Raw genomic sequence first — 12,554 nt, 5'->3', positions numbered from 1 at the left:
GTGCTGGTAGTGGTCAGCATTCAGACATAACCACGCCCGGGGGTTGGGGCTTTTTATTACTTTCCTTTACGTCGCCAACGCTCACGTTGGGCTTAACCAAGTCCCTCCACGCTGGAGGGGCAAACTTGATAACTGTGGGAGGGGGCGTGTGCTGCAGTGGTACACCCCACTGTCAGCAACACTACATTCCTCTTTTACCTGGGAATAAACACAACAACAGGAGCAACAAAACAGCACCTACATCGCTTCATAGTCCTGGGTGGGCTGTAACAAACATACAGTACTGTCTTTTACAGTCTCTGTGGAACATGTCGCTGGCCGAGTCCTTGGAGACACTATGAGACCCACCACATGAGAAATACAACAACAGAACAGTCTTACTTTATTCTCGGCGGGGTCTCCACCGCAGTCTGCTCAACGCCAGCACTGTGCCACGAAGTCCCGCTACCTCTGGGAGGGTCTGGGGCACGGACGTAGACTGTACTTAGCTTGGCTCCTTCCTTCCGCTACGATCTGGGATGGTTCTTCAGAGTCTCTGGTTTCGCTGATGCTGCTGGTGTTGGGGTCTCTCTCGGGTCCATAGGGTTCTTGATCGCCCTGGGTGGCGTTGCTGGATTGGCTTGTCGGGATTTCCATTTCAGCTGGTTCTGGCGGTCTGTGTTGAGGGGCTGTGCGCCAGTCGTCTGGTTCTTGATCAACACCCCTTTCGGGCACTTTTTAAAAAAAGGAAACATTTCGTGTCACGACTTCTCCATTTCTGGTGGCGGTGACCATTGTCCCCTTTCTCTCTGTCACTCTCCAGGGGTCAAGTTCAAACGGTAGACGGAATTTTCCGCCAGGGTGGCGGTCTTTCACAAGGACTGTGTCTCCTACTTGAATGGGGCTCTCCGCCGCCCTCCGTTTCTGGGACGCGTCCTGGTTGTTCTTAGTGCGCTGCTCTATGGACTGGTTTCTGGGGGCTGGTGCTAGCTCCCATGTGGGATGGTGTGGGATAGTGTCCAGAATTGCTCGGTTGAAGGAGAGTCGACTGGGAGAAATTCCTGTGGTGCAGTGGGGAGTCAGACGATACTCTCGAAGAAACTGGTAGAGGGCTAGTTCCAGACTGTGGCCATCGGCTATTGCAATTTGGATTGTTTTGTTTAGAGTTCTCATTAGTCTCTCGACCTCCCCATTGGCTTGGGGCCATCTTGGTGTTATCCGCTTGTGTCTGATGCCATGGCTCTGCAGGTACTCTGTGAACTCGCTGCCATTGAATGGGGGCCCATTGTCTGTGCGGATTTCTTTCATGAGTCCATGGGTGGCAATGATTTTTTCAAACTTTGGGATTACTTCCGACGCTGCCGTGGATGCTACTATTTCCACTTCAGGATAGCGAGAGAAATCATCTACCACAACGAGCATGTACCGGCCGCCGGGGAGGCTGCCGAAATCTGCGCTCGCTCGCACCCATGGGGAAGTAGGACCTTCTTCCGTGATTATGGGTGCTGGGGGATTCGGTAGACTTGTTGCTAGGCACACAGGGCATCTCTGGACCACTTCTTCGACGGTTTTGTCGAGCCCTGGGAACCACAGTTTGCTTCGCAGTCTGTTTTTCGATTTTACAATCCCTTGGTGTGATCCGTGCGCCAGCAAGGCGGCTTGTTGGGCAAGGCTGTTGGGCAGCACAAGGCGAGGGCCTCTCAGGAGACATCCTTCGGTGGAGATGGACAGTTCATGTCTGACGAGGTATAGGGCTTTCAGGACAGCCTGGGCATCTGGGGTGCGAAATGACGCTGGGCTTTGTAGCGCCTTCCAGTCGCCCGATCTTACGGCCTGGATCGCAATCTGGAGGCAGTCGTCGTCCTTGGTGGCCCTCGCTACTTCTTCCAGGTACATGGGCCGTGGTCTTGACCGCTCAACGATTAGTCGGACGTACTCTTCCGTGGCAGCCGCCTCGGCTGCTTCAGCGTCGGTAACTGGACGGGCGTGTCTTGATAGATAGTCTGCTGGATTTCGGGTTCCGGGACGATATTCCACCGTAAACTGGAACTCTTGCAACTGCAGCACCCACTTTTCGATTCTTGGGGGTGGGCGAGATGACGAGCCTTGGAAAAGTGGGATGAGGGGCTTATGATCGGTGATCACTGAGAAAGGGTGCCCGTAGAGGTAGATGTGGAAATGGCGGCATCCCCACAGAATGGCGATGGCCTCTCTCTCGATCTGCGAGTATCTTTGCTCGGTAGGTGTTAGGGTGCGGCTGGCGTACGCAACTGGGGCCCACTCTCCGCACGCTTGCTGCTGCGACAGAACCGCTCCGAGGCCTGTGGGGCTGGCATCGACCACCAATTGTGATTCGTGTTGCGGGTTGAAATAGGCCAGGGTTGTGTCCGCCGATAGAGCCGCTTTGGTCTTTGCAAACGACGCCTGTTGTTCCGGGCCCCATGTCCAAGAAGCAGTTGATTTCGTGAGGTCACGAAGGGGGCCTGTCAATTCCGACAGATCCTTGATGAAACGCCCGCAGTATGTTACCATGCCGAGGAAGCTGCGGACGGCTGTCACAGACGTGGGGGCTGGTGCATTGTGGATGTCCTTGACCTTTTCGGGGTCTGGGCCTACTCCTTGATCGGAGAACCTGTACCCAAAGAAGCTGATATCTTTGCGTAGGAATTCACATTTGTCCTTGTGAAGGGTCAGTCCCCTCTCCCGTAGCCTGGTGAATACTGCCTGGAGGCGTTGGATGTGTTCTTCCAAAGTCGGGGCGTGGACCAGGATATCATCGCTCACGTTGAGCACTCCATTGAGGCCTTGCAGTACATTGTGAATGATGTTCTGGAAAACTTCGGCTGCACTTGAGATGCCAAAGTTGAGCCTGGTGTATCTCCAGAGGCCTACGTGAGTGGAGAAAGTCGTGATAGAGCGGGAGTCTGGGTGGAGAGGGACCTGATGGTATCCCGACCTTAGGTCCATCTTGGAGAACCACTTGGATCCTGCGAGCTCCCCGATGATGTTGTCGATGGTCGGTGTTAGGTGACGCTCTCTTTTGATGGCTAAATTGGGGAGGCGCATGTCTACGCAGATTCTTACAGCATCGGGTTGCTTTGGCTTCTTGGCGACCACGATGGGGGATACCCATGGTGTGGGCCCGGTTACACGTTCGATGATGCCGGCATGTTCAAGCATTCTCAGCTCGGCTTCGACTTTCGGTCTGAGATGAAACGCGATGCGTCTGTGCCGGAGGGCCACTGGGGCTACTGATTGGTCGATGTGGAGTCGGACAGGAGGCCCTCTTAGGCATCCGATGCCTTCAAACAGCGAGGAATGTTCTAACACTAGGTGATCCAACCCTTGGGCTTGCACTGTTAGGGCAAAGTGAATCAGCCCGAGCTCTCGCGCTGTCTTTTAGCCAAGGAGGAATCCTGATCCTTCCTGGGATACATATACCTTTGTCTGCAGCTGCGCCGAGTCGTGGGACACAGTAGTTCGGAAAACCCCGCACAGACGCAGCGGGCGACGTGTCCCATAGGCGAAGACTTGCACTCTGGTGGGGTGGAGCGTGGGAGCGTTCTCTAGATCCTGGTATACGCTGGCGGCCATGAGGTTTATTGTTGCGCCTGTGTCGATGAGGGCTCTGACAGATTGGCCATGCACTTGGACGGTGCACATCGGTTCTGTTGATGACGTGGCTGCTAGGGTGTTGAGCATGCGTACCACGTGGACGGATGTGGCGTCTTCCTCATCGTCATCCATGTCGCTGCTGGCGGATGTGTTCGGTAGTGGGGCCACCTGACGCACTTTCCTGGGTGGGCCACTTTGCTTCTTCCTTTGCGACGACAAACATACACTCGAATAGTGGTTGGCTTTGCCGCAGGCGCTGCAGATCTTGCCGTGGGCGGGGCACGCGCCTTTGTGGGGAGTTGCGCCTCCGCACCACATGCATGCTTGGGCATGGGCGGCCTGGGCTGGCCTCGGTCGCTCTTTGCGGGGTGGTCTCGTCCGGTTATCTGGAGTTTGCGACCTGATGGCACAGACGGGTTCTGTTTTGATCGTGACAGCTGGGCCAGGCTCCATGTGGGCGGCACGGGCTTTGGAAAGTTCTTTGGACCGTCCCAGGGCTAGGATGTCGCGCATAGACATGGCGTCCGTTTCTAGCACTCTCTCCCGCAACTTCAGGGAGGCGCACCCTTGTATAAACTGGGCGCGGATTTCGTCTTCCGCATCCGGGAGGGTGCACGTGCTGGCCAACTTCTTGAGCCGAGCGTAGAATACGTCTACGGACTCTTCTGGGAGTTGGCGGGCTTGGCGGAGCAGAAAGCGTTCGTAGTCTGCGCTGGCAAACGGCTCAAAATACCGCGTGATGGCATCCCTCAGGGTGGCGTACGTGTGTGGCGGATCTCCCTCCGTGACGTCCTTGGAGATGTCGTGGATCGCTTCCCCTCCCAGGTGTAGGAGCATGGCACGACGTCGTCCCACAGCAATATCCGCCGCGATGAAGTAGGTCTCGAGACGCTCTACCCATTTCTTCCACCGGGCTGCCTGCGACGGGGGTGTTCCAGTGACGGCAAAAGGTGCAAGAGGCGGCACGGTGGCCATGACAGCGGACACAGAGAAGAATGGGCGACAGGAGGGGCCGTAGGCGGCTGCGCAGGCTCCAGAAACGGATCCTGGAGGCGTGGAGGGCTCGTAGGCCTCGCTCCGCGAGATGCGTGAGATTTGGCAGGGTCCGGTCACACGCGAGATGCGTGAGGGATGGCAGGGAGGTCGCGTTGCGCGCCAGAAGCGTGGTACCGGGCGCACACAGCGCATGCGCGGGTGTCTGTGGAGCCGGCAGGGGCCGGGGCCGATCCGGGAGATGCAGCAAAGGGGTTGGTGGCAGCGGGGAGCAGCTGGGGCTCCTGGGGTACCTGAAAACGGCAATCCGGTCCGTGGTGCAGCGGAGGACGCCGGACGGCCACTGAGGCAGGCAGGAGACGTCCTGGGGCACCGGTGAGTGGCGCGAGGCGCCGCAGGGGCAGGTACGCCGACGGAGTCACCGAGGCGGGCCACAGCAGGCTGACGGCGCTCGGGAGGGCTGGGCAGTGCGTCGTGTGCAGGCTTGCACGGCGCTGGGCTGTGGGGCACACCCGGTGTGCGATGGTGCTGCAGGGGCACGCGATGGGGTGGATTGAGACCACCTCGTCGCCAGTGTGGTGTCCTGGTCTAAGGCCTAGTAATGAGAGCCACAGGACACGTGTGTGCTGGTAGTGGTCAGCATTCAGACATAACCACGCCCTGGGGGTTGGGGCTTTTTATTACTTTCCTTTACGTCGCCAACGTTCACGTTGGGCTTAACCAAGTCCCTCCACGCTGGAGGGGCAAACTTGATAACTGTGGGAGGGGGCGTGTGCTGCAGTGGTACACCCCACTGTCAGCAACACTACAGGCACTTACACAAAGAGGGGACTGCAGGCAGTTACACAAAGAGGAGACTTGACTGTCCCTCGAGTCTAAGCTTCCAGTTTGTGATGCCTGCATCTTCCTACGCTGGACTGCCCATGATGTGAGGATAGAGTCCCTTTACACTGCTTCATGAAAAGGGACACTTTAAATACCGGATTCACCTTCAGTGTACCCCCCACGAGTGAGGCCTCTGGGAGATAATGGGGCTCCTGGTTGAGGAAGGGCGGTACTCCCACCCGAGGTCTCATGAGGAGTGAGTTACCGACTCTACCTCCCCTGCTCAGAGCAGCAGCAGCAGAGTTGTGTCCCGCGTTTTGTCACACGGATTGGCTAGCAGGCTCTGATTGAAGTGTGAGCCAGTAGATTCCGGCATTGCGAAGATTTGAATTCAAAAATGACCTTTTTTAAAGCAGGAGTGCGACGACCTTTCTTGCTTTCAGATAAATGACTTGACTGGACTATTGGGTATTATTGTATTGCTCAGTACCCTTTTACCTTATTTCTTGTAGGTTAAGCTAGACATATCAATTGTATTATTTTAAATTATGAGTCTTTGTTACAGGTTTGTTGGATTGCGAATGTACAGCACTACATTGTATCATAGTTGAATATTGGTGTCATGTGTGATGGCCGTAGGGTTTTCTTTAATTATTTTTTGCCAATTACCTTGTCGTTGCGCCTAAACATGGAGCGGGACGAAGAGGAGTGAGGAATAATACACTTGAACCTACTGGGTGACTGATTCTACTTTGTGAGCTGGATAAGGTCTGAACTGGTTTGCAGGGGTGATATTCAGGCGCCGCCATACAGTCGTCCCCCTGACTGGAAAGTGTTTGGTAGAAGTCATGAAAGGCCTGCATTTTCTCTTTGTATCTTGTTGCTCAGGTGCCGGTATGGGTTTTGACCTGCACAATGTATGATTTGGTTCTGTGCAGTATTATACGCACAAGGAGGGTTCCCACGTTGTCCCCTTTATCGTAAAAGTGCTGGGCTAGGGCGAGCAAATACCTTTCTGCTCGGTTTAATTTGTGCGATTGTATTTGCCCTCTCAGAACAGCTAATTTACTTTGATTCTGTTTGGTAGGGGATTATTTATCTAGGCGCTTTAATGCCATAATTTCCGATGTAATATTTTGCTCTAGGAGGTTCCCCTTCTCTGGCCCTTTCTACTTCAGTAGTGATAGTGGTACCCCCAATAGCAGCTTTAAAAGAATCCACAAGGGTAGGAGATAATATGGCCAGCTGCTTGTTAAGTGGTACGTATTCTTTGATGGTGGCAGGTATGATAGCTCTATTTACTAGAGCCCAAAGATTTTGCAGCCAAGTGTCACCAGGCATACACTAGGCCTAGCTCATTGACCTCTTTTTTGAGGAGGGCTGACATTGCTCCTGTCCCCTGAAATGTGTTCTGATTTCTGTCCCTCTTTTGGTCCCAGGCCAAATTAAAGTCCCCACCTACTATTTTATCACCCTGGGTATCAGAGTTGTTCCTTCAATACTGTACAGATAAAGAAGACTTTGAGCTGTTCGGAGCATAAACATTTAACATGGTCAGTTTAGTCCCTCCCCACTGGAATTTAAGCTTCAGTAGTGATTCGGTTTGTCCGTGGTAACAGCCTGCCAATTATGGCCATCATGGCCAATGTGAGACTTACAAAGTAAGGGGAAGCCTGTATTTTTGCCTATTATAGATACCCAATATTGGTTGGAATATCCATGATGACTCATGTGTGGGTGGTCATTTTGAGTAAATGGGTTTCCTGTAGGAAGATGATATCAGGGTTGTGGCGCAATAAGTACCTTCACACCTGTTGCTGTTTACTAGGGGAACCAAACATCCCTACCCATAGCAAGTGGTTGTGTACACTGCTTGTTCCAAAAAGAGGTGCAGCCCTCGATGTATAAGGATATAAACAAGTGTGGGGAGTCCAAGACACAGCCCAACAGCTAAAAAGTAGGACAAAGGTCATGTGTTAGCACCAATAACTAAAGAAATTGTCCCATTTCTCCATGCAACTCACTGAGGGCCCGCATTAGAATCTCCTCAGAGTTTGATTAGTCATAGGTTGATTAAGAGTCTATGTGGTTCTCCTCATCTTCTGAAGGTTGGAGTTTTTGCAAAGAATCTCTCTTTTTTAGATACTAAATGGCTTCAGCCTGTGCTTCTTCAGAAGATCTATCCAACTCTCTGCATGGTCTGGGACAGCCATTTAGGGTGGAATTTGTTTTAGTCTGTCATTGATCCCTAGGCAGACTCCCATGGCTCAGTACCCTGAGGTAATTTCAGTATTGACATGCTTCTGAGAGAGCGCATGCAGCATTGTTTTCTGTGCCAATGGAATATGAGACTGAGCGGATGACCCCACTGGTCTTTTACTTTGTGTTCTCTGAGATGGTCAGTGACAGGTCAGAAGTCTTTGCATTTCCTAAGAGTGAAGAGTGACAGGTCATGGAAAAAGCTGAATAGCAGAGCTCCTAAAAATAAGCTCAGCTTTCCCTATATCCACCAGCATAATGGCTTCCTTGCACCTCAAAGAAGTGAACATGGGCAAGAATGTTTGGGGCACTCTGCAGGCTTTGAGTTGGACATTGTTCTTGAAGGGTGGTAAGATCCACTCATGTGAAATCCTGTACCTCTGTGAATACCTCCAGTGCATATATTATTGCATCTGTTTACAAATTCCTCCTGCTTCATTTGTAATTTGACATGTTGGTCTTCTCAGGTCTGAATTCTATGCCAGATCACCTCTTGGTCGTCCATACAGTTGTCTGCGGATCATTCGAGGTTGCTTGTGCTGTTGCCCTGCTCGGATATATCTTTTCTGACTTCCTGTAGGCATGTTTTAAAGTCTGTTTTTATGGAGGCAATAACAGTGCGTATTTCACTATAAAAGAGGTCTATATATACTTGCTTACTTCGGGTCAATGTAGCCCTTCCATTTCCCAGAGAGGAATCATGTTCTTTTCTTGCACCCACCCCGTTTGTGGATCAAACCCACATCACTACCACTGAACCTTTACGGCTCGCTCCTAACCATTATGTAGGGGGGCGTGAGGTGGTTTTGGAGCTCAGAGATGTTAAGGCCAGCAGGTAGGTACAGCTGTGTTTCTCCGACCACGAGATAATCGGTCTTCGTGCTGATTTGAAAGGATCCAACATTTGTTTGAACCTATAATTGTGAAAACAAAAATATAATATTCTTATAAAATCTAAATAATGTGACATTTTTCACGCACAATATTTTACTAAGTATATGGAGTGGATGTAACATATTCCAAACAACATCTAAAATTATTCGGGCCCTGAAGAAGCTATTGTAAAATCGTGAAACATGTGTTGACCCTGTTCAGCTTTTTGGATTAATGTGCAACTTCAGGAATAGATCTTGAAAAATTAATCCAGAAATTTATGAATACACCAATAAAGAGTCTTGGGTAATGCTTAATTCAAGAAAGAATACACAGTTTTGACTTACTCTGACCGCATATTCTATCATATCTATTTTCAATGGCAGTTGAATGCTCAGAGGAAAGCACCACATTTTCTTTGAGGTCTAGCATGTCTAAATATACGAACCTAATTTCCCCATAGAGGTTATGCATAAATTGTCATGTAGGAAGTCTTAACATGGTAAGAAAAAGCTATGGCTCTATGTTCATTTTTGTATAGTCTGGTTTATGTCTTTCTCCTAGTGGATTTGATAATCTGCAAATTTACTGGAGGTGCTTGATGGTTTTATTTGTTGTTAGACTGGTTTCAGTAGGTTACAGTGTACAATCCCATTCACAGTCATGGGGTAACTGGTGTGAGTATATGAGTGCAAGGGTTCTTTTACGTATGAACCCAATGGTGAGACTGCCAACTGTCTAGGTATGCATGATCGAATTGAAGTGCATGAACATCCTTTTCGATTTAAGCTTTCCCCACTGTTCCTGAACCCGGGGCCCTTCCCCTTTTCTGATGTTGTAATACACATAGCCTTATGCCCAGTCTACAGAATTCCTCTTTGAATGAGACTTTCCTGTGTGTACCTTCAAGGGAGAACAAAAAAGAAAAATATGACAAAACAAAAAGATGCAATCCCTCCTGATGTTCAAGGATTTCAAATTTTGAAGAAAGCACTCACAAAGGAAGAGAAATACAGGCCATCTTGATCTATTTGTATTTCATCTGGGCTTCAAGGAGACACTGATCCGATCAGAGGAGAAAGGTTGCCAACGGCAGAAGCTTGAGGCAGCTGTTTTTCTTCTTAGTGCCCGAGCCAGGCTTAGATTCTCGAAAAGTACTGTTATTGTGACACAAGGTTTAGTCTTCCAAAGGCCTGTACGAAGGACCTCTTTAGAGTGGATGCCGCCAGCTAGGTTTGGCAGCCTTGCAGCCCGGCAGGATGGTATTGCCGCAAGAGCTTCTGGGAGACCCTATAGTCGAGGAGTTGCAAACAGTTTTCCAGAACTGCAAAGTGTGTTGAGCCTACTCTGTCCATAGAGTCAGCTGGAGATGATAGGGACCACCAATCTAAAACTCCTGGCAATCCCTGCTATTGCAGAGTAACACAGGGAGGTGGTTCATCATTCTACTGTTGAATTCAGAATACAGCTAGTATAGACAGCCTTAATAAAAAAATATTGGCAAACTCAAACATTTGAGATTTATTAGCCAAAGTGCTTCCTAACTGATGGGTGAGTTTGTGTGTGTATTTGTACAACAGAATGTGTGGTTTGAGGAGTGGGTGGGTGAATGCGAGTAGGTGATTGATCAGGGGTGATAGTGAGGGTTAATATAATTATTTAGGTGAATATGAATGGGTGGGTGGATGAAATAGGATTTCTTAATATGGGTAGGTATATCTGCTTATGTAGGTAGGTTAGCGTAACAGGACACCGAGACATAGCTATAACATCACATGAATGGAACCCTCAGGACAGTCCACATCAAGATATTAATGCCCAAGGAGTCTTAACTACCTTTAACCCACCAGACCAGTGTATGGCTTTTGGACATTTAATGAAGGCCCTGTGACATAGGGCCTGATTTACATTTTGGCAGAGAGGGTACTCAGTTGCAACTGTGACAGAGAGAGTACGCTCTCCACAAAACTGTTGGCCCGCCCACCTCATTTCGAGAATAAAAGCGCATAGACGATGGAGCCTGCTCCAGCTCTGTCACATACATTCTCCTCCAAAGGCCTGACAGAGCACAGCCCATCGGAGGTTATCCATCTGACTGCCCATCATATTTAAAGTGGGGCCTGATGGCTTTTTGGCTCTCCCCGTGGCAACAGTGTCTTCTGCCATCCCAATGGATTAGCCTCTGACAACCATACTCAAAATCAGCCCCATACTTTGCACAACTGTGAGGGACGTACATTTGGGTTCTTTACCCAGTGTAATAGTAACACTTGTCATTTGCAGCAATTAAAAATGGCAAAGATATGGTACTAGGTGCTACATAAGGTGCAAGACAAAAACAGGTTAATGTGCTGATCTCAATAATTAAGGATGTGAAGTAGACACGCCTTTATTGTAGTGAGTGGTGTCAAGCTCATTGCAGACCACCATGGCTGCTCTTACTGAGCTCGAGCACTGGGGAGTCCGCTCCCCCGTTCTTTGGACAGAATGAGGGGCTGTTTTAATCTGCTAAGGATGCTGTTTCTATTGTAGACTTTCCCTTGCTGCCCTTGGTATCACCACAGACTAACAAATATAAAACTGCACAATAATCCAATTGAGCGATCCAAACATGAAAGAAAGTGTAATCAAGCAGATTTCGGAAAGTGGTTGAACCAATGTCCTTTTCTGTGTATTGTGTTATGAATGAGCCCTGGAAAACGTAAAGCTGTTGGTAGCCAGACCTAAAAAGGGACAGATTTCATCTGAGCAGAATACTTAACGACCCGGATTGACTGGTCGGGATGGGGTAGGTGAAATCATGTAGGGAACCCTGGGATTAAACTAAAGATGTCTCATTTTGTTGTGTTTGAAGTTAGCTACATAAAGGGAGAGCAACTCAAAGTCTTTATATGTACGCTCCCCTGTGTTGTCCCTAGCTGTGCAGTTTCCCTGTGTTTTTCAATGTGTGCTTCACTCTGGTTTCTGTCATTGTTCCTAGGCACTCTTGTGATTCCCAGCCTCACCTTCTGGTTCTTCAATGCTCTACTTATGGTCATGGATGCTACAGGAAAACCCACTGCGATCACTCGTTACAGGATCCAGCTTGGCAAGAACAGTCCAGTAGGTATACCAGCTCAGTGCAGGTGGCCAAAACAGTTCTATAGGTATACTGACCAGGTATAGATCGCTAGCACAGTCCTTTAAGCATGTCATCCCAGTACAGGCAGCAAGAACAGTCCAATTTCGTATACCAGCCCAGTCCAGTACAGGTGATCAAAACAGCCCTGTAGTTATACCAGTCCAATAGAACTGGGCAAAAAAACCCTGAATGTATACCAGAAGAGGCACCCAAAACAGTGCAAAGACCAGCACATGTGCCAGAAAAAAAAAAAAAGAATATATATATATATATATTTTTTTTTTTTTCTTACCTTGCCAACAGCATATATATATATATATATATATATATATATATATATATATATATATATATATATATATATATATATATATATATATGCTGTTGGCAAGGTAAGATTTATTTAGTACCTCTCAACGGGCGACGCGTTTCGAGCATCAAGTGCTCTTGTTCACACACCGTGCACCCGGTCAGCTTGAATCATATATACTTTTTTTAGTGTTGCTCCACCTCTCAAGTGAGTCACATGGTCGGTAGTAAACATAAAGAACATACTTTAGATTACAAAAAGGTCCTCTTCACATGTTACATTTTTTATAGAAAAAAATATGTATATGTTTATGAACATGATATATTATTTTTTCAACTGATTTAGAAAAAACAAACCATTATGATTCTTACATGAATGCATTAACAGTATATATTGGTCAAAAAATAACGGTTAAACAATATAGCTGAGGTGTACTCTAAGGGGCATGTCTTTGAGGTGATCGACTGTTAATAATAAATACATATATAAAAAACTTTAGAATACATACTAAAAGTCCCATATATACAATGATTATACATGATTTACAAAGTATTTACAAATTGCTGCTTGAATGCATTT

General features: G+C 48.6%; 1 protein-coding gene across 6 annotated transcripts in view; it reads left to right on the top strand.

Moving 5' to 3' along the window:
- Positions 1–12,554, top strand: part of FAXDC2 (fatty acid hydroxylase domain containing 2) — a 180,453-nt gene that overhangs the window by 128,794 nt on the left and 39,105 nt on the right. For all 6 annotated transcript variants that reach the window (XM_078653687.1, XM_078653685.1, XM_078653684.1 and 3 more), the window contains one exon: positions 11,525–11,650. In XM_078653687.1, the coding sequence (XP_078509813.1) occupies positions 11,525–11,650 (126 nt within the window). The remainder of the gene's footprint in view (positions 1–11,524; positions 11,651–12,554) is intronic.

This window comes from Lissotriton helveticus, chromosome 7 (genome assembly GCF_964261635.1).
Source record: "Lissotriton helveticus chromosome 7, aLisHel1.1, whole genome shotgun sequence".
Classification (NCBI taxonomy): Eukaryota; Metazoa; Chordata; class Amphibia; order Caudata; family Salamandridae; genus Lissotriton; species Lissotriton helveticus.
This window is presented reverse-complemented; position numbering and strand designations above follow the sequence as displayed.